The sequence below is a fragment of the Benincasa hispida genome, chromosome 3 (genome assembly GCF_009727055.1).
Source record: "Benincasa hispida cultivar B227 chromosome 3, ASM972705v1, whole genome shotgun sequence".
Lineage (NCBI taxonomy): Eukaryota > Viridiplantae > Streptophyta > Magnoliopsida > Cucurbitales > Cucurbitaceae > Benincasa > Benincasa hispida.
The window spans coordinates 23629323-23652434 of NC_052351.1; the positions used below are offsets into that span (position 1 = coordinate 23629323).

Genomic DNA, 23112 nt, shown 5'->3' on the forward strand with positions numbered 1-23112 from the left:
TTTGCGGACTAGCACAAACCTCACGCGCTCGAGTAAGATATATGTATACTCGCTGAAATAGGGATCATATGTTTGTTTGATTAATATCTAGGCCTTCTTAGTTCGAATTTCACGACCACGTTTGGGCAGAGGTGGCTGCAGTTCGCTCAAACATTGGACGTATAAAAAAACGCCACGTGTTTTTCCTTAATCGACTTGTCGTCTCCTCTCTCTCTCTCTCTCCCTCCCTCCCTTCTTAAAGACTCTTTGGATATTGGCAGCATTGATCTGAGTGCTGAGTGCTAACCCAACCCGCCGTGCCAACCAATATTCCTCCATACACCCACGACCTTCTTACTTTCCATGTCTTTAAACTTGCACACCACATGCTCGATAAATTGCCCAACTGGAAAAGTAGAGCCCCAACCAATTTAAAACTCAACAACTCTACTGCTGCTGCTTCTGTGAGATTGCTAAAGTTTTCACTGCTGATATTCCAAACTGAACTGAAAAACCCAAAATGGAACGCTATGAGACACTCAAGGATATTGGGTCTGGGAATTTTGGTGTTGCTAAACTTGTGAGAGATAAATGGAGTGGCGAGCTTTATGCTGTCAAGTATATTGAGAGGGGCCAAAAGGTACTGTTCTATCATCTTCATATCTTCATTCGGACCCCTTCTCAATTGATACAAAAACTGAGCTCCAGTGATTTGGGATTTATGCTGTGTAATATGTCGGTCAAGTTCAGAGGATCTTGGCCTGTCTGATGGTTGCTAGTTTTCTTATTCTTTTTGCAGATCGATGAGCATGTTCAGAGGGAGATAATGAATCACAGATCTTTGAAGCATCCCAATATCATAAGATTTAAGGAGGTATGTGATTTAAAGTTGTGAAATTTGTTTTTGATGGTTGTTCAATTTCTCCACGGTGGTCAACTTTTTTTTTTTTTGCTCAATCAGAGCGTGTTCATCACCACTTGACCACCTACCTCTACATTAAATATTCATGATTTTTTTTTAATTGTTAATCATTGATGGGTAGGATGCAGTGGTTTGTTTTTATTTGAAAAATATGAAAGAAAGAATCAGATTATTTATGTACTAAGAAAAAGTTCAAGTACATTCCGTTTTTCTTTAATTTCTGTAAAATCGTACACATTTTTGAGCGTCTTCTCCAGAAGCATTTTTTTGATTCCGCGTGGATGCAAAACGTTTTTGGCTTAATTGTTTTCTAGCTAATTTCTATGCTTTGTAAAATCTCTTATTTCATCTAGACCTTCCTTTCTTGGCCAAGACTTCTTGTAGCTGACCATTGAATGTTGTACTAGCTATCTCATTTTATTCAGGAACTTCACTTTTATTTATGAAACACATTTTCTTGTTAAATTTCTGTTTAAATGCAGGTCCTACTCACTCCCACACATCTGGCTATAGTCATGGAATATGCAGCTGGGGGAGAACTTTTTGAAAGAATATGCAACGCCGGAAGATTCAGTGAAGATGAGGTAAATTAGGTTGCTACCTGACAACTATCGCTTTTCTTTTTTGTATTTGGTAAAATGACTTTCTTAAATGAAGCATTTTTTAAAGCTATAATTTGGTAAGTTGATGAGAAACTGAATTGTTACGACTCAAAACGGTTTAATGGATGACTTTGCAGAAGGTCGGTTGGTTATAGGCCAATCAGTCCTTGATTTACATAAAACTGGATGATTACCTGAATCTTATGTTTGTTCTCCTTCTCTTTCTTAAAATTGTACAGGCAAGATATTTTTTCCAGCAATTGATTTCAGGAGTCAGCTACTGCCATTCAATGGTACTGGGCTCTACTTGTCTATTTGGCTTGTTTTCTGATTTATATGTGGTCTCTTTAAGTCACATTTCAGGCTAATTTTCCTTTGTTTCTTCTCTCTCTTGATTTTCAGCAAATTTGCCACAGGGATCTTAAGCTAGAGAACACACTTCTAGATGGAAGCTCAGCCCCGCGGCTCAAAATTTGCGACTTCGGCTATTCCAAGGTATGAACTTCAAAACAGTCTAATTAGTCCAAATCGAGATTAATTAGATAGTTGCTGTTTTGTCTCTGACTTATTGGTTTCACTTTATAGTCATCTGTGTTGCACTCCCAACCAAAATCTACTGTTGGAACCCCAGCATACATTGCACCGGAAGTTTTGTCTAGAAGAGAATACGATGGGAAGGTAGTGCCAATCTATTTTCCCTGCCCCGACTGACCGCCCTGGTCTTCTTCTCCTGTGTCAACATCTATTGCGTTACCACCAACTGTTGTCTCCAGCAATCTCTGATCTCCTTTTTAATTTCTTGAGCTGCAGATCGCAGATGTTTGGTCTTGTGGGGTCACTTTATATGTGATGCTGGTTGGAGCTTATCCTTTTGAAGATCCTGAAGATCCCAAAAACTTCAGAAAGACGCTCCAGGTTAGTCTTTGCCTTCCTTTTTTTTTTCTTTCATTTGTTAATTTCCAGTTGCTTTGCTTTACAACGTAATTAACAAGCAATGTATCGTTTGTTTACACTACAAGCAGAGGATTCTTAATGTCCATTACTCAATACCACACTATGTTAGAATTTCATTGGAATGCAAGCACCTCCTATCTCGAATATTCGTAGCAGATCCGGAGACGGTATTCGAACTTGTCGAATGTTCTCTTGTTACATAAAGTTATTCCAACTTAGGCATTGCAACTGAGTATGAATTGTTTACAGAGAATAACGATCCCAGAAATCAAGAAGCACCCATGGTTCTTGAAGAACTTGCCTGTAGAGTTCACTGACGAAGGGTTGGGAGGGATGCAGAATAATGGAGAAAATGAGGCATCACAGAGTATCGAAGAGATCCTGTCCATAATTCAAGAGGCTAGAAAGGCAGGAGAGGGGCTCATAGTTGGAGGACAAGGGCAGTTTGTTGGGGGCAGCTTGGACATGGATGACTTGGACACAGATCTTGATATCGATGATTTGGAGGCAAGTGGTGACTTTGTTTGTGCCTTGGAGTGCTAGTCCTTTTCCAGAAGGTCAGGCCAACTTTGGCCAAACAAAATAAAAAGGGAATTAATGGTTGGGTTGGGGAATCAAATTCTCTTATTTAGTGGGATGATGGTGTGTATTTCTGTTCGTGGGAGGTTTCTATCTGTCTCTTTTAGATTGTGCAGAGTCCATTAGAAACACTGTAAATTTATGTAGCAGCTTTAATAATGCAGTTGTTTACCTCTCTTGTATTCGTTTCTATAAGTATGAGAAGCTGATCTTGTTTTGTTTCTTCCCATCGTGAGGATGGTAATTGATTTCTTAACGTGCTCAAATGGACAAATATTTATATATACATTTTGTAATATCTAATTCAATATCTTGTTAGAGGGAGATTTGAACTTTTGACTTCTTAATTGACAAAGCATGTTTTATTTGCAATTGAACTATGTTTATGTTGGCGATCCAAGTGAGAGTATAGGAAGATTTAAACCTCGAAGTTGTTCGAGGATAGTAGTATATACCAATTACCATTAAAACTATATTTTCACTTTGGTATCATAAATTTGATTTTGATTTTTAAACTTTTTACACTTATACATTTTGCTTGAAAGTGAATGGGAAATGAGTGGTTGAGAACACTCTCATTTTGAAATATTTTTGTCATTTTCTATTTAAAGTGAAGAGTACAATAATGCCAATGTCATTTTCTGATTCTAAAATTTTATTGATATCGCACATTTCGTTTTCCTTGTTATTTTTCCACTTTTAAATTATATGGTTCTTATTCCGACTAATTAGTAAATGTCATTTTATTACATTTTGTCCAGACAAATTTGGAGACTTTTCAAGTACTTAAAAGAGGAACTTTAATGTTAAAAATAGTTTCTAAAGTTGTTTCAAATAATTTTGTAATTGCAACAACCAATGAATCTTCTATAATTTCAATCATGAATATAAAAACCTTGAATTTTTTTTTTTTTCTTTTTACAATACATAAGGTGAAAGATTTGAAGTTATGACTTGGAGAATTATAGTTTGTACGAATTTAATTGGCAAGTAATTAAATTAGTTTTTACTTTTAATTTATGTTAATGAGTTTAATTTAAGGTTGTGCATCCTAAATAGGAGAGTAGTGGCCTAATCAGTGGGCTCGTTTGTCTCAGAAGTTTTTTTTTTTTTTTTTTTTTTTTTTTTTTTTTTTTTTTTTTTTTTTTTTTTTACTGTAATTAAAGTGTGGGGTGGAGAATCAAATCTCAAATCTCGAGGTGGATGGTAAGAATTCTATACCAATTGAGCTATATTCTTGTTGGCTTATTTTCCTATGAGATTTAATATCCATATCTGTTTCAAATTTCAATTTCTAAAATACAGGATATTATTATCTAGAGAACTTCAAAAACCATTTGGCATGAGTTTTTTAATACTTGTGATATTTTTATGCCTAGGAGATGACCAATAAAAATAGAGTTTAATTAATTAATAAGCTAATATCAATTACTCATTGTTATTAATTTTAATTAGTTATTAAATATAAATATATTAATTAGACTTAATAAATTTCAGCTAATATCTTTACCATTAATATTTCATGTCATCTCAACTATTTAATATAAATTATTATTATTATGATGATGATTATCAATGTTTTAATTGATTTATAATAATTTATTTTTATTTATTTAAATTAATTAATTATGTTTAGTAAATGTTTAGTATAAAAGTATTCATTTATTTTTATTTTTATTGATTAAATAATACTAAATTTATTTCATGATTACAATAATTGGTCTCTTGTATTTATTTAAGTAATTATTTATTTTTGATTCCTATATATAAAATTAGTAAATTGAACACACATATTTAATTTCTAGATATTAATTATCTTGTAAAACACAAATATTAATTATCTTAAACATTCAAAATTAGACATTCAAATCTCATATATTTAATATCTATACTCATGAAACAAAGTCGGCCATCCAAACTGGCCCATGGAAATGATTATGGAAGAGTTGGTTTTTAGTGGTTAGTTTCTTATTTAAATATAAATACATGTAAACATAAGTTTTTATTTAAAATATATATATATATATATACTCAATTGAAGCATTTGATCATATTTTTCTCTTGTTTCTATCTCTTGTTCTATTCGTTTGTTATTTTTTCGTTACAAGGCTAACCCCAAATAAAATATAAAAGCTTATACATTACAAAAACTTTTCTTTCATTTTGAGAACATCAAAACCTACTGCACATACGCATACACATACATACTTCAACAACACATGTGTTTTGGGAGATTTGAACTCCTAATATCTTGATCGAAAATATATAACTAAATTCATAGAGTCGTTTTGTATTTGAAATATCCACTCAATTGATTTTCAAGTATATTACTATAACTGCCCAATTTCTATATATTGACATAAGTGATTTAACAGAGGAATAAGAAAATATTACATTTTCAATAAAAGAGATAAGCTGGATTCTTATAAATTAACATAGATATTATACAATGTTTAGAACTTATCAAACTGTCCCTGATTTCTTTGTTGGAAAGTTCATTGATTAGTGGCCCCCAATCCCCAAAGCCATTGACTGATCTGAAAATCAAGAAAAGAATCAACAGGATTTCCCAACTGCACAAGCCCCATGAAGTATACCTAAAATACAATAAATTAAGCATAAAGTGAAATAAATAAAGTTGAAAGATCTTAAAAAGCTTATATAAGCTGATTAGTGGCCATAAAAAAGTGGTTTTGAGTTCCAATACCTTTCTTCCTCATAGGGTAATTATGATTTGAAAATGCAGAAACAAATCAATGCAAATTTGTGTTGTTTTGTCTGTTGTTGAGATCTCAATCTTATCTTCAAATTAAAAGAAGAGTTATTGAGTAGGGTTCTGATGAACCACCTAATGATTTTACTTTTAATTAATACTGTAGATTATATTTGACGCTCCTCATGTTTTTTAATTGATTGGACAACTTTTAAGATAACTCTCTAGTTTGATAATGACACTTTGGTTTTAATTTTTTCTCTTTTACAATAAGATTTAATGATGCTTTTGATTTTACAATATATAAAATCTCAATCAAACTAGGGGAAGGTAAAAAAACAAACAAACAAAAAATCTTATATTTATAAGCTTGTTCAATAATAATAATAATTTGTAGTTTTAAATTTTTATATCTTTTTTCAAGGATATTAAATTGCAATAAAGAACATTGAACCTCAGAACGGGAGATTAAGAAATAATCAAAAGGCAAACAAAGAAGTTTATAAAATAACAAGGATAAAAAACCAAGTACCCAAAAGAACAAACACCTACTACTCAATTAAATAAATGTCAATATTAGAATCCCTCCTAAGTCCCGTTAATAGAAGTCTCAACTACTTAGAGCAACAAAGAAATACCTTAGATTATACAATCTGACTAACCACTCGGGAAGGACACAAGATAACTCATAGACAAAAAAGAGTATGCTCGTGCTACAAGTCTCTAGACTTTATGCTTCGGGTATCTCAATGAGAGAGCCTATTGGAACACTCTCAAAATAGCATGTGCATGTCTCTCTAGACAACTTGATTAAATGGACAATCAAATAATAATTTGCATTTCAAATGTCACATCCAATTATAAGATAACCATTGGCAGGTTAGACTCCATTTTGTTAGAGAAGCGATTGGGTATGACTTGATGTTCCCCCGTAGATATGTATCATATCAAATCAAAATTGATATAAGCCAATTAGCCTATTACCACTTGTCCCGTGGCATAAATTAACAGCATTTTTATTATAAAACAGTTATATGCCCAAAGTTGGGTTGATTTTTGCAGAATTTAAGGAATTTACTTTAGTGGAACACCAACTTGGAACTTCAACTTGATGCTTGGAAGGGTTCGTTAGTATAGCTCAACTTTATACTTAGAATTTTAAATATAATTGTGTTGTTTATAATTATTTATAAGTTATGGTTAAATATAGAAATATTATTTCAAAATCCTTTTTGCTACAATATTTATTTATTTTTAGTATCCAGGAAAAAATACTTTTTGATCTCTGAATTTTGAAGAATATGTGTGTTTAGTCCTCATATTTTAATTTGACCCATTTAGTACCTGAATTTTTAAGAATAGATTTAAAAGGTCTCTCTAATAAAAAGTTATTAAATTTGAATAAAAAGTTGACTATATATCGGAAAGATGAGTTGGAAAGAAAATAATAGTTTTTAAAATTTCTCTCATCTCTCTTCTTTGACTCTCTCCCCTCCCTTTGGTCCTCCTTCTTTTCTCTCTCATATTCTCTTCTCTTCTTTTTCTCTCTCCTCTCTACTAAACTTTCAAAAAAAATTGAAAGAAAAAAAAAAAGTTTCATTCTCCTCTCTTCTCTCTCGTCTCTCGCAAGAGTTAAACTTACACAAGAAACGAAAAAAAAGAAACAAATTGAAAATCTTTCTTTTCTCTCATATTCTCTCCACTCTCTTTCCTTGGCTATGACAACTTTGAAATGTGCTTCTAATCGACAAAAACTATTGATCAAAATAAAAACTTATTTTTTTGTTTTTGTTTTTGTTTTGTTTTGTTTTTTCTTTCTTTTGAGTTTTTTTGAAGTTTAGTAGTGATGAGAATTTGAGGGAGAAGGGATGGAATTATTTTCAATTGTTTTCTTCAACTTTTTTGGAAGTCTAGCCACGAAGTGAGAGGAGAGAGATAAGAGAGAAAAAGAGAGATGAGAAAGAGGGAAGATGAGGAGAGTAGAGAGAGAGAAGACAGACGAGATAAAATTAAGAAATAGTATTTTTTTTTTTTTTCCAATTTATCTTACCACTTATGCATATACTTAACCTTTGTTCAAATTTAATGATTTTTTTTTACTTCTCTGCGGGATCGGGTCTCCATCCCGATCGATACAAGAAATCATCAGTTTGATCGGGGATGGGAATCAAATTGGAGATAAAAAATACGGGTTTTCGACTGGGGACGGGGACTATATCCCACCCGTCCTCGACCCCGACCCCGCCCCGAAATTTTTTTAATAATTTTTAATATATATATATATATATATATATACATACATACATACAGATTTTAACTTTTTAAAATTTATTTCAAATAATATAATTATCTTAAACCTTTTATTAAATCTAAAATGTTTTTTAATTATTAATTTAAATAATAAAATAATAAATAATAATACTTTGTTATATTAAATATTTAAAATTTGAATATAAATACCAAAATTTAATTTATTTTTAAATAAATAAATAATTAAAAATAAAAAATATAAACGAAGAATTTTTCTCCGCGAATGAAGATTCTCCGACCTCAATCCCGACTCCCCAAAACGGGGAATGGGGCGGGGACAGGATTATAAATCCCCACGGGGACAGGGAAGGGAGTGTATCCCCTGTTGACCGACCTTATATTCAAATGATTTGAATTTCGAGAAAATAAATGTGAATTCATGCTCGGAGGTCAAAATTAGTCAACACGGAAAAAAATCATAAAAAGTCAAAATGTTGACTTTTTGGTCAAAGTTTGACTTTGACCAAATGACTATGTTGGCCCTTTGACTAAAGTTAGTGGGAAAATCCAAACTTTTGTTGGATAATTCCACTAACAAAATAGTGGGCTAGGTGTTAGCTTATAGTGGAGACATTAAACCCACTTAGATAGTGGATTCTAGATGTTGGGTTTTTATGAATTTATTTTATGTAATTGTTGCATGGTTTTTTTCTATAAATTGAGCTTTCATTTTGGATGAAAAAGGTTTTGACTTTTTGCCATTTTTGAAAAAAATAGTTTTCATAATTGGGCTGAAAAAATTAAAAACCCAAACCCACATTCATTCTTATTTGTCCATCTCTTTCTCTCTCTCGGTTTCTTCATCCACCAGGTCCCACAATCCGGTTCTGAGTCCAGAGGATAGCAGGTCAACTCTAGTGGTGGTCCGAAAGAGTTCGGGTTGAGATTTAGCGAGAAAAAGCGATTTTCGAGAGCTTCAAAGATTGTATGCTATTGATGACATGCAGAAATGCATACCATCTTAGTCCTTTTACTTAGAATTATGAAGGTTGTTAGGCAGAAATTGCGTCGATCATGCTAAGAATTCATGAGAAAAAGAGTTTGCATCGATCAGCATGTCGAATCTCAACTAACCCATTACTTTGCATTAATTATGCGTTCAATGTTCTATTGTTGTAGCCAATGCAGAAATGAACGCAAACGCGGAAACCAGACCATCGCATAGACGACCGCATGTGGAGAAATACTCCATCGCAAAGTAAACGCATCGATCAACGCATGGATGTTGCAGTAATCAGCCATATGCGTCAATCGCATGGGAGTTGCACTCGTCAAGCGATTGCAGTCATCCCTTGGAGTTGCGGTGTTAAGCGAATGCAGCCATTAAATGATTGCGGCTACGCGACAACGCATTCTAAAGGGATCAACGCAAGGTTGGTGGAATGAATGCATCAACACATCTACCTCGAGAAAATCCAAAGCTGATGCTGAAATTTCACCTACCGCGCCGTTGGTGGTAGAGGTTCAGAAAGGACTGACGCGCCGAATGTCAGACTCAGAGCAGTCCAATTAATGCTGTCAGCGATCTAGCAGCCGATGAGCTCAAATTCATTTTATCCAAGGTTTTCGCTTAAGGTTCACCAATGGCGGTTCCTTGCGATCCAGAAAAATGCGTGAGAAGGCGACTGAGAGTTCTTCACCTCCTTCATCCATTCCGAGTGACGACCGGAGCCTTTGACTGGAGTTAGATTTTGATAGAGTCAGCTTCTCCACCCATCCATGGCACCACCGGCAGGCTTGACGCACATTTGCTGGAAGCAAATCTTTGCTCCCAGCAGGTCATTCCTTTTTCTATATTGTATTGTATGACATTTTGAATTAAGAAATTAATACAATATGTTTTTCAATGCATTTCTCTATTCCTTCGACTCCATCTCCATCTTTTTGCTTAGCATCTTTACTTTCATTGCAACACTTAGTAGGATTGCTTGGGTATTGCATACTTAGTCATGTGGATTAGGGATATGAAGCATGTAGCAACCCACCGAGAGGTGTGCGTTGTGCGAGTTTGTGAGTAATCTTATTTGTTTAGTGTGAAGCTGCTGCAACGCCTGTCTATAGGCTAACGCATTGCTTGTCTATGAGTGAAGTTAGCAATAATCAACTGCCCGAGAGGGTAAGTAGTTGGACGCATTAAGCAAGGTATGCGTTGTTCACTAGGGTTAGTAGCAACCGTAGGTCAGCGAAGTTTATGCGATTGTCTTGTATTATGTATGCTTTATTCGTCCATTAGGGATACTCGGGAGGGTAGTCTAAGGACAGGATCTAGGCTTGGGAAGGTCAAGTCAGAATCTAGGCTTGGGAGAGCCAGATTAGGACACATAAAACAAGAGATAGGCACTTAGGAATGAGCACTATTTATTATTAACGCATTACATGCATCCTAGAGATAGGATATGATTGAATGCGGTCACCTGCTTTCATACATTTTGCATCATCGCATAGGACAAGAGTAGAGACTTAGGAATAAGCTCTATGGACACTTTGCATTCAACACATGCGTCCTAGAATTAGGAGCACCGCATTTCCATTGGAAAATGACTTGCGTGTATGGTTGTAACATGATCGCATAGTCTGACGCTGACTAAGGTTCCCTTGCAGTCACTCCTAAGGGTTGCAATGAAAATATCTCCACATTTTATCTATTTTCCCATCCATTTATTTCATGTCAAGGTTTGTCGCATTTTTACCTTTCATGCATACTCCCATTGCGTTGTCTGATAAATAGAAGTAGGAGTTGGATTAACGTAGCAACATCCCCTTCATTCTTTTATTTATACTGCCGTATGCACAATCACTGCAAACATATAGTTACAAGTCCCTGTGTTCGACCTCGGATTACCTGAGAAACTTGCGTTCATGTTATACTTGGCGTGAACGCAAGAAAACTTGTGGCAGGATGCATGGTCATCACATACATTGTTGGCGCATTTTCATTCCAACGCATGACTATAGACGCATGGCTATCAACGCATATTTTAGGAACAAGCATCACATAATGCATCCAAGGGAAGTTGGGTGTCGAGTAAGATTGTTCCCATCATCAGCTATCCATTTTATTTTACTATTTTTCCTTCAATTGCATGCTAATTTCCTTTTAATTAAAAGCAATTGGAGTGTAATTAGGTCCTTTTTTCGCTGCATATGTCTCATGTTCCATCATGTGGTATTAGAGCATACTTTAATTACGCTCAATTGCTTTTGGTAGGTGTTTTTTTCCTTTCTATTCAAGTGTTGAATGAAATGTGGACGAAAGTGGATTTATTATGATTTTGGTATTGTTTTTCTTTAAATTTCTTGTGGAAATTTGTAATTGCTCACATGTTTATAAGCATTAGTGTGTGAAAAAGGGTCTGTAAATTTGTTGGAGTCATTAGAGTTGAAATTAGGCTGTAATTGCTCTATTCCGAGAGAGAGGACAACAGCAAAAATGGAGAAAAATTGATCATAGACCCAGAATTAGCCACCAAACCCGAAAAGAGAGCTCTTAGACCCGACCTGAGTAGCCGTCCGACCCAGTTCGAAGCTATCTCGCACGCGCACTTGGCTTCGATGCCTGCCCCACCCGGATTCGACCCGTGCGTCCGCTTCACTTCGTGTAGCTTCGCGTGCCCACCTGCTTGTGATCCGCGCGCCCACGCCTCTGTTGACCATGCCAGCATGTGTTGACCTGCCAGTCCAGATGGTCTGGATCGGTCCATTTGACTTGGTTGAGTCGGGTCGATCGGTTCAACTTGGTTTTTGGAGTTTTTGGACCGGTTCGAGTGGTTTCTGAGCGATTCCCGATGGTTCAAAGTATTTGAAGCCGGTTCTGGGAAGCCGGTTGCTGTTTTTGTGTAATAAATTAGTTATTTATTTGTTTTTAATGTCAAAACTATATGGCATAAATGACTTGTAATAAAAAGTCAGATAAGATGACTAAGGTTGAAGGCTTTTAAGTTGACGGTTCACGGAACACCTATTACCTGAAGATCGAGCCGGTGTCTGAGTTAGGTTAAACCGGTTTTGTGAGCATGCGTGAGCGGTGTGAGGTAATAAAATTTGTTTATCACCTAGACATCGTAGGTTAAAAATCCAGTATAAAAGTTATACTCGGATGAATCACCTAAACTTAGGTTATGTTTAGTTAGCCGAAATGTATCGCTAAGTATTTTATACCCTAACCGTCTAATACTTCAGCTGGAGAGAAGTAATGTACTTTTAGCTCTAGTGTCCTTAAGAGTTCATACCGTGAGATTCATGCTTGACTTTGAGCTGCCCTGGGAGCGGACCCCATTCAGAGAGTGTTTGCATGAGTCAATACCAAGGTGAATAGGGGAAGTTGTTCATAGTAAGTAGGAGAAGGAAGTGTGTCAACACATCCTACGATCTCTTCCATTAGGTCGAACCGTGAGATTCCTATAATGTGCCTGCAAGTCTGCCTTGAAGCGATCGTACCAATCGGAGGGTTGTATTATAGGATTTGGAACTCCGCGAACTCTAGAAATAGATAGGGTCTCTCAGGTTCGTTTTCATTCTTGTCTTTCCAACTTCGGGAGTATAATGATTCTGATCTTTGAGGTATGAAAATGGAGAGTCACACTTACGAGAATTACTAAGTGTTAGTAAATTCTTGACCAAAGTAGTGATAACTGAGTTACTATAGGAGGGATAAGAGTTATTCTGATGATAATACGGAGGAGCAGTAGTGTGGAGAAGCATAAAACAAACCTGTATAGTTGACTTCACAATGGAAGCTAAATACGTAGTTGCTTGTGAAGCAGCGAAGGAAGTAGTATGGTTGAGGAAATTCTTGATAGATTTGGAAGTCGTTCCAAGTATGCATCTTCCTATCACCCTATATTGTGATAATAGTGGTGCAGTTGCAAATTCAAAAGAACAAAGAAGCCACAAGCGCGACAAGCATATTGAGCACAAATACCATCTGATCCGGGAGATTGTACATCGTGGAGACGATTTAATGACCCAGATAACTTCTGAGAAAAATATTACTGATCCTTTTACAAAGGTTCTCACGGCTAAAGTATTTAAAGGTCACCTACAGAGTCTAGGTCTACGGAGTTTGTAAACTAGGATAAGTGGGAGAACTTTTGGGTATATGCCCTAGTTTATTGTATTCATATGTTTACAAACTCCATAGACATATGAAACAGACTGACTCCCACTTGGACTAAAACTCCTAGTGGAGTATCACAATGTTGAATTTAAGTGAGAAACATATGAGTACAATAAACATATGAATACAATAAACTAGGGCATATACCCAAAAGTTCTCCCACTTGTCCTAGTTTACAAACTCCGTAGACCTAAAACTTTTGGGTATATGCCCTAGTTTATTGTGATGACATGCAGAAATGCATACCATCTTAGTCCGTTTTACTTAGAATTATGAAGGTTGTTAGCAGAAATTGCGTCGATCATGCTAAGAATTCATGAGAAAAAGAGTTTGCATCGATCAGCATGTCGAATCTCAACTAACACCATTACTTTGCATTAATTATGCGTTCAATGTTCTATTGTTGTAGCCAATGCAGAATGAACGCAAACGCGAAACCAGGACCATCGCATAGACGACCGCATGTGGAGAAATACTCCATCGCAAAGTAAACGCATCGATCAACGCATGGATGTTGCAGTAATCAGCCATATGCGTCAATCGCATGGGAGTTGCACTCGTCAAGCGATTGCAGTCATCCCTTGGATTGCGGTGTTAAGCGAATGCAGCCATTAAATGATTGCGGCTACGCGAAACGCATTCTAAAGGGATCAACGCAAGGTTGGTGGAATGAATGCATCAACACATCTACCTCGAGAAAAATCCAAAGCTGATGCTGAAATTTCACCTACCGCGCCGTTGGTGGTAGAGGTTCAGAAAGGACTGACGCGCCGAATGTCAGACTCAGAGCAGTCCAATTAATGCTGTCAGCGATCTAGCAGCCGATGAGCTCAAATTCATTTATCCAAGGTTTTCGCTTAAGTTCACCAATTGGCGGTTCCTTGCGATCCAGAAAAATGCGTGAGAAGGCGACTGAGAGTTCTTCACCTCCTTCATCCATTCCGAGTGACGACCGGAGCCTTTGACTGGAGTTAGATTTTGATAGAGTCAGCTTCTCCACCCATCCATGCACCACCGGCAGGCTTGACGCACATTGGTGAAGCAAATCTTTTGCTCCCAGCAGGTCATTCCTTTTTCTATATTGTATTGTATGACATTTTGAATTAAGAATTAATACAATATGTTTTTCAATGCATTTCTCATTCCTTCGACTCCATCTCCATCTTTTGCTTAGCATCTTTACTTTCATTGCAACACTTAGTAGGATTGCTTGGGTATTGCATACTTAGTCATGTGGATTAGGGATATGAAGCATGTAGCAGACCCACCGAGAGGTGTGCGTTGTGCGAGGTTGTGAGTAATCTTATTTGTTTAGTGTGAAGCTGCTGCAACGCCTGTCTATAGGCTAACGCATGCTTGTCTATGAGTGAAGTTAGCAATAATCAACTGCCGAGAGGGTAAGTAGTTGGACGCATTAAGCAAGTATGCGTTGTTCACTAGGGTTGTAGCAACCGTAGGTCAGCGAAGTTTATGCGATTGTCCTGTATTATGTATGCTTTATTCGTCCATTAGGGATACTCGGAAGGGTAGTCTAAGGACAGGATCTAGGCTTGGGAAGGTCAAGTCAGAATCTAGGCTGGAGAGCCAGATTAGGACACATAAAACAAGAGATAGGCACTTAGGAATGAGCACTATTTATTATTAACGCATTACATGCATCCTAGAGATAGGATATGATTGAATGCGGTCACCTGCTTCATACATTTTGCATCATTCGCATAGGACAAGAGTAGAGACTTAGGAATAAGCTCTATGGACACTTTGCATTCAACACATGCGTCCTAGAATTAGGAGCACCGCATTTCCATTGGAAAATGACTTGCGTATGGTTGTAACATGATCGCATAGTCTGACCTGACTAAGGTTCCCTTGCAGTCACTCCTAAGGGTTGCAATGAAGAATATCTCCACATTTTATCTATTTTTCCATCCATTTATTTCATGTTCAAGGTTTGTCGCATTTTTACCTTTCATGCATACTCCCAGTCGTTGTCTGATAAATAGAAGTAGGAGTTGGATTAACGTAGCAACATCCCTTCATTCTTTTATTTATACTGCCGTATGCACAATCACTGCAAACATATAGTTACAAGTCCCTGTGTTCGACCTCGGATTACCTGATTAGTCAACATGGAAAAAAACATAAAAAGTCAAAATGTTGACTTTTTGGTCAAAGTTTGACTTTGATCAAATGACTATTTTTCCCTTTGACTAAAGTTAGTGAGAAAATCCAAACTTTTGTTGGATAATTCCACTAACAAAATAGTGGACTAGGTGTTGGCTTATAGTGGAGACATTAAGCCCACTTATTAGGATTCTAGGTGTTGGGTTTTTATGAATTTATTTCATGCAATTGTTGCATGATTTTTTCTATAAATTGGGCTTTCATTTTGGATGAAAAAGGTTTTGACTTTTTGCCATTTTTGAAAAAAATTAGTTTTCATAATTGGGCTGAAAAAATTAAAAATCAAAACCCAAATTCATTCTTATTTGTCCATCTCTTTCTCTCTCTCGGTTTCTTCATCCACCGGGTCCCACAATTCGATTCTAAGTCCAGAGGATAGTAGGTCAACTCTAGTGGTGGTCTAGAAGAGTTGGGGTCGAGATTCAACGAGGAAAACCGCTTTTCGGGAGCTTCAAAGGTTGTATGCTATCCTTTTATTTTACTGTTTTTTCCTTCAATTGCATGCTAATTTCCTTTTAATTAAAAGCAATTAGAGTGTAATTAGGTCCTTTTTCTGCTGCGTATGTCTCGTGTTCCATCAAAGAGGTAATTCGATTATATATGATATGATCGGTATGATGTATGAGATACATCTAGTGGAGGATTGATGTAAATGAGATTTACATTTAGTGTCATGGAATAGAAAAAATTCTATGGTTTATATGTTTCATAAAATGAAATATTAAAACTATAGGTTATAAATATAGTATGATAAGTTGGTTATTATTTATATTTATAATAATATTAATTATTGGATAATTAATTCTTTTTCTCTAATAACCAATTGAGTGAGAGGTTATTGGTAGTTTCATGGTAACTGTGAGATAAAAATGAAATTTGTTTTCCTAATTTTAGTAATGTTGCAAAATTGTGAACTTGAGATTTTCTCTCTCGCAAAATAATCTCACAGAAGTTGTCAGGTAAATAGGATTTACTAAACAACGACTTGGAGAAAGGTAAACGATCGTGTAGTATTTGTAGGCGACAAACACGCAGCTAAGCGATGAGCTAAACGATCACTTAGCTTTTGTTAGACGATCGCTTAGCTTTTGCTAGACGATTGGGCATCGACCTATACGATAGGTTCAATCTTCTCCTACTTGCTCAATCAGTTATACAATTGTTGTTTCCTCCATCTGCCTTAAACCAAGTTCACACAGAGCCCATCCTCTGGATTCTCACACCGAGAATACTAAGGTAGCCTTCTTTGTGGTGTCATACTCAACTCGAAACTGTCGAGGTTCTATGGAGGTCGTTCGTGCTATTGGGGTATTCGTGATCAAGGCAATCGTTGAGTTCGAGTGCGCGGTGTTCGTGCAGTGTAGCGGTTGTGTTGGACGAGCGTTTGAGGTTGCTGTATTCGAGCGTTTGTGATCAAGGAGCATGGAGATGAATCTACAAATGTGTGTAGAGTTTCTTCTTGATCATTTGTAATATCATGCTGTAATTTCTGTAATGAATGCATAACCGTATGTTTCAGTTTATGACTGTAATTGTAAAGTTCATTTATGATTGTAATTTGGAATGATCTTTCCACTACTCATGGAAATCATCGTGTACGATTTCCTTCATCCCCGACCCTACCCCGCCTCGTTGCCCACCCTAATGAAAACTCAAGAACTAAATTAGTTAATTAAAACATGAGGACTAAAAGCACCTAATCTTCAAAACTCAAGAACCAAAAAGTATTTTTCCCTAGTATTTACTATTTTCCACTAATCCACTTTGTTATAGTGTTTACCATTCTTAATCCAAACTAAAATAGTATATACTTACACATACTATTATAACTTAGACTAAAATAGTATGTACCCAAACACAAGCTATTATAACTCATAGACTAAATGACCTAAGCACCTGAAACGTTAGTGTTTGTTGGTTTTTTTTTTTAGAACTTTTATTTGTTAGTGACGTCTATTAACAATGGATTTAAAAAATGTCCTCACTCATTTTTATAAAAAGGGTCATGGCCAATTATTTATACAAAATGAATGGGCTCTTATCATATCAAACTAAAAGACTTAACAGAAATGAGTTTTAACAAAACAACTAAGCCCAATACATTAGTTACACTCTTGTAACTATTTAACAGCCCAACATTTGAATAAATATTATTCTGATAACGTTATAAATGAAGGCGGTTTCTATAGAAATAACAATAATTAAGAAAAATTGTCTTATGGTTTATGGAAGTTTGACATTTACACTTAGATCTCTCAAATTTTCTATCAAAGCAAGCCTAATTCAGGGGTATTTAAAAAACCTAATGATCCGAAAAAATCCATCAATCTAACTCAATATGTGCAGCTTGAGTTGGGTTATCAATTCTTTTAGGCTGAATTGGGTTCAAATAAATAAAAATTTTATGGATTAGATTGGTTCATGAGTTCACCTAAAATAACTTAAACCCACTCGAACCAACTTGAATTTATTATTAACTTTAAAATGTATATATAAATTTTTACTTATGATACAATTAGATATACATATATTTATTTTAGTTTTATTTAATTTCATTAGTTTTTTTGGATAATTTATCCTCCAACAACTCTTTAAAATAATTTTTTAGCACTTTAGAAATAGATTTTATCTTATATAAATTGAAATTGAGTTGGTAATCTTAATTTAATATATGAAAATAATTAAATCAAATTTTATATATTAACATTTTACTTCCTTTTAGAACAATAATTTAAATAAATGACCCGAGTAATCTGAACCAACTCAACCCAAACGGGTTAGGTTGGGTTCATCTCCTTATTTGGGTTGAAGAAATTTATAATCCTAACCTAACCCATAAATACCCCTAAACTCAACTAATATGTGGATACATTAGTGACCACGAGATTTATAGTTAATTCGAATATTCTCACTCTCAATTGTACTTGCAGAAAAAAGTCACTGAATTTTTAAACTTCCCAATTTGGTCCCTAAAATTTAGGATAATCTTATTTTTTTCCCGCAATCCGTTGTCATAATTGTTTAAAATGGTTATATTTTACCTGAGTGGTCTAATGGGTGTCATATTTTCACAAAAGTAGACCCCTACTAAGAAGCTCCATTCTCATTCATTCATAATAACAATAGAATAAAAAATTTAAGAGTTAGAAATAATGCATTCCTTAATGATGCAAAATTGAATCCAAAAAGGAAAGCTTTCCTTTCAAACTATGCGAGATTTTCCTTCTCATCATTAATGACAATAACCCTACTTTCATTGTAGAGAGAAACCACATATAGCTTCAATTACACCTATATAATTGTATATTAGATAATATAAGATATATAATAATTAACAGATAGACAGTATACACAACAATATATTCATATATCTCTATTAAATATAAAATAAAACATTGTATATTTGACTAATGTCAAAATACGATCAAATGCACAAGATATAGTGTGTGTATATATATAGCTAGATACGCACATACATATACATATGTATGTATATATATATGCATGTATATCACCTAACCCTAAATATATATGAGAATATATTGTATGTCTCTGGCCAAGTATTACATGGTATATTTGAATAATTATCTGATCATATCATGGGTATGATAGCCAAATCTACATAAACATACATAAATATGGAATAAATGAAAAATGTGCAAATCGTTAAATTTAATTAAAAAATCTATAGATACAAATAATTCGAGTCTAATAAAGAAAATTTCTGAATGCAAATAATCTGATTCTTAATTTCAACGAATCTTACCAAATTGGCAAATTGGATCCAAAATATATATTAATTCTATATTGATGGATGAGAGAAGATATAAAAATGTTAAGGGGTGTAGGGTTGGCAATGAAGGATCTCATATCTAAGAGTTCCATGTGCACATTTGGATCGCTCTGATCTCACAGTGACAGAAATACATATTATACATTCAATACATACAGTTATGCAAACAAATCTTAATTAACGGCATGCTACGAACAAGATAAACAACAAGGGAGAGAGTTCCATACCAGTTCAAGACAGTCTTCACACTTCGGAACTCCAACACAGTAGAAAACCTCCACGCGATCTACCAACGGCCAACGAAAACATCGACTGCAGCAACACGAACAATGCGATCTCACGACCACAACAGGGACGACACCACCACTAAAGAGCCCCAGGTATTCTCGGAGTGAAAACCCAAAGGGTGGTCTTTGGTGAATTTGGTAGAGGAAGGAGGAACACGAATCGTGTAGGCGATAAGCAAGTGGGAGGGAAGAAAATGCTATCGCATAGCAAAAATACTTATTGTTTAGGAGGAGCTACACGATCGTGTAGGATTTACTGAACGATCGTTTAGGAAAAGGTACACGATCGTTTAGTAAAATCGGCACACTATATGATCGTTTAGAGAAGCAATCCGATCGTTTAGCGCGAGGTGGGTGATTGTTTAGGTGGAGAAGAGCTATCGTATAGTCTCTTGATTTTCTTAAGCGATCGCTTAGAATGTTCATCAACGCACGCTCTCGAAATCTTTTGGGCGATTGACGGACGACTTAAAAATGAAAACTCTTTTCATTTTTTATTTCATCATTACAATAACCGACTCATTCCCACTAACCCACGTCCAACACGATTTTTGGGTTAATTATCATATAAATTAACCAACTAAAATATTAATAATATAATCATATTATATTTTATCCTATAGTTTGATATCACATATCTACTATAGTATTTTCTCCTCTACTTGATATAAATTATATTTATATCCAGTTTCCTTTAAAATAATGTATCTCATATATTTAGCCAATTATATCATATATAATTAACCAGTCCAATTATATCATATATAATCGAACTTCCTCTTGTCAATTTGAACATTTCAAATTAACCCAAATACTGGTTCTCGACTTTATCCAAACTACTAGACCACAAAATTTAAAATGTAATAAACAAATAATGTCACAAAAAAAAAAAAAAAAAAATAGACCACGAAATAATGTTAATCTTTGAGCATACCTTAGTCACCACGCCATCTTCATCAGAATCGTCTACATCTTCTAAAACAGTTGCTAAATGTTTAACCATTTCTTTTCCTACCTTACATTGTCAAATATTTGTAAAAAAAGAAAATATTTATTAATATATTAAATGATAAAAAGATGTCAAACAAAATAAACAAACTACCTGTCAAAACTTCAGTTACAATCTAATTTTGAGCGCACATCAAAGCATCTATCATCTTTGGATGAATTTGTTACGATGTGGGCTTACAATCCTACCACTGGTACTAAAAGCAGACTCTGATGCAACACTAGATAACGGGATGACTAATATGTCTCTTGCAATTTCTTGTAAAATTGGATACTTGACACCATTCAATTTCCACCAACTGAAAATGTCAAAATTGGATGTTCGAGGTAAGACAGGTTCATCTAAATATGCATCAAACTATTGCTTCTGGTTCATATTATTGGAATTTGATACAAACAAGTCATAATCATTAAAATCATCAAATTCTATATTCTGTGAGGTTCCATCTAAATTTCTAGCGTGATAATCATCACCTTCACCTTCATGCTTCAGCTGATATTCTATTTCCAAATATGAACAATTTTTTTTAATCCTTTCCACATCAAGAAAAAAAAAAAACTATCTCCATAAATTCTAGGGAAGTAACACTCAATCAACTTTAATTTATAACGTGGATCTAAAACTGCAGCTATGGCCATTACCCCATGAATTTTATTCCAATACTTATCAAACTTTGACATCATATTTGAAGTCATGTCTCTGATATCTTGAATGCCAGAATTAGTCCACTCAGAAATAGCCAATTTCAATTTACAAATTTTTGGGAAAAAAAGATTAGCAGTAGGATATTTGGATCTAGAAAATATTTCAATCACATGGTGAAATATTTTCAGTTTCTCACATATCTCTTTTGCTAATACCCAATCTTGATCCAAAGGAAAACACTTGTACTTTGATTCTCGTTGTTTTAATCGATCAAAAACAGCTTTGTACTTTAATGCAGTGGCTAACATAAAATATGTAGAATTCCACCTAGTACAACAATCAAGACTCAACATCTGACCATCATAAACATTCAACTGTCGAGCAGTTTCCTCAAATTTCTCATTCTTTTTTTGTGTATGCACCCAAAAAGACACACTACTACGTACTCTTTCAATCCCATCTACTATCATTGCCAACCTATCTTTCACAATTAAATTTATAATATGAGCACAACACCGCATATGAAATAAACTCCCATCCAATATTAAGTTTCCACACAAACTATCAACAAGCATATTAACCATAGAGTTATTGGTACTACAATTATCTACAGTTACTGATGACAATTTTCGATCAATATTCCAATCTAACAGACATTCCATTATTTCTTCATAAAGTATCTCAGAAGTGTGTGGAGAAGAGACATATATAAACCTGATTATTTTGTTTTGCAAAACCCAACTATCATCAACGAAATGAGTAGTGACAGCCATATAACTTTTTGTTTGGTGGTTGGAAGTCCACATGTCCGTTGTAAGGGTAATCTTTCCTTTGATCTCATTCAACAATGCCATGGTTTTCAACTTTTCAGTCTCATAAATTTTCAAAATCTCCTTCTTTATTGTGTTTCTTGACACTATTTTAAATAATGGTTGGATGACATTACAAAATTCCCTAAAACCTTCATGCTCAACTATTGAGAGAGGATATTCATGTCTTGTTATCATCCTAGTTAATGTTTTTTTTTTGCAGCTTCCTGATCGAAGTTATATAAATTCAATGTATTGTTCTTCTCTTTATTAGGATTCAATAGTGATTGTCGTATGTCCTTCTGTCCTTTATATGTGCATATCTTGATATGATCATGCAAATGTTTGGTTCCATTTTTACTTTCACCCCCTAATTTTCATTTGCAATAATTACAAATTGCCTTGTCTACTCCATCTATTTTTTGTTTCTTAAAATGGTTCCAAACAACCGATGTCAATCTCCTCTTTAAAGATCCCTTCCCAATATCCTCATCAAGAATAACACAATTATCAACATTCAAATTATCATCATTCGATGAGCATGGAGTTAAATTTGGGGTTGAATCTGGGGTTGGATCTAGGATTGGACTTGGAATTGGATTTGGAGAATCTTCATTTATAGAAGGTGATGAAGACATTGTTTTCAACCTACCAAAAATTTAATTTAAAGACCCCTCTTTAGACTTGGACTTCATTTTCAAAGCATTTAAACATATTCAAAGCATTCAACCCCAAAATTGAAAGCATTCAAATTCCAAACATACACAAATATATTTTCCAAACATATTCAAGTCTAAAATTCAAAACATTCAAATATCAAACATATACTAATATATTTTTCAAACATATTATTTACTAATTTCAAGCATACTTTTCAAAAATATCAAACGGCTAAACAAGAGAACGAAAAGAAATTTTTACCAGCACTGGCTTGAACTTTGAAGCCTTGAAAGTTAAACGGACAGATCTTGCCTCTCGAAACAGCACAAAGTCTGTTTTTTTCAAAAGAAAAATAACACGAAACAATCAAAATATATAAAACAAAGACTCATGATCTAAATAAATTTTGGATATAGCTAAAAAATTAATTATTTTATATTATTCCTCTGCCCTAAACAAGTCTTCACACTCAAAGTCTTCAGTCTTCAGTCTTCATGGTGTTGGTACTGGAAGTCTTCAATAGCGCGGATTTGTCTTCACCTGGAAGTGG

General features: G+C 34.7%; 2 protein-coding genes across 2 annotated transcripts; one reads left to right on the forward strand and one right to left on the reverse strand.

Moving 5' to 3' along the window:
- The first annotated feature begins 210 nt into the window (after positions 1-210).
- Positions 211-3318, forward strand: LOC120074609 (serine/threonine-protein kinase SAPK2-like). Its single transcript, XM_039027776.1, has 9 exons — positions 211-619; positions 779-853; positions 1384-1485; positions 1743-1796; positions 1906-1998; positions 2089-2181; positions 2314-2418; positions 2526-2624; positions 2707-3318. The coding sequence occupies exons 1-9, from the start codon at positions 500-502 to the stop codon at positions 2998-3000; spliced, it is 1035 nt and encodes a 344-aa protein (XP_038883704.1). The 5' UTR covers positions 211-499; the 3' UTR covers positions 3001-3318.
- Positions 3319-5531: 2213 nt separating this feature from the next.
- Positions 5532-21947, reverse strand: LOC120073492 (zinc finger BED domain-containing protein RICESLEEPER 1-like). The gene is made up of 5 exons (XM_039026335.1): positions 21059-21947; positions 20846-20948; positions 20629-20746; positions 20374-20454; positions 5532-5633 (listed from the first exon to the last, which is right to left on the reverse strand). The coding sequence occupies exons 1-5, from the start codon at positions 21945-21947 to the stop codon at positions 5532-5534; spliced, it is 1293 nt and encodes a 430-aa protein (XP_038882263.1).
- Between the last annotated feature and the right edge of the window lie 1165 nt (positions 21948-23112).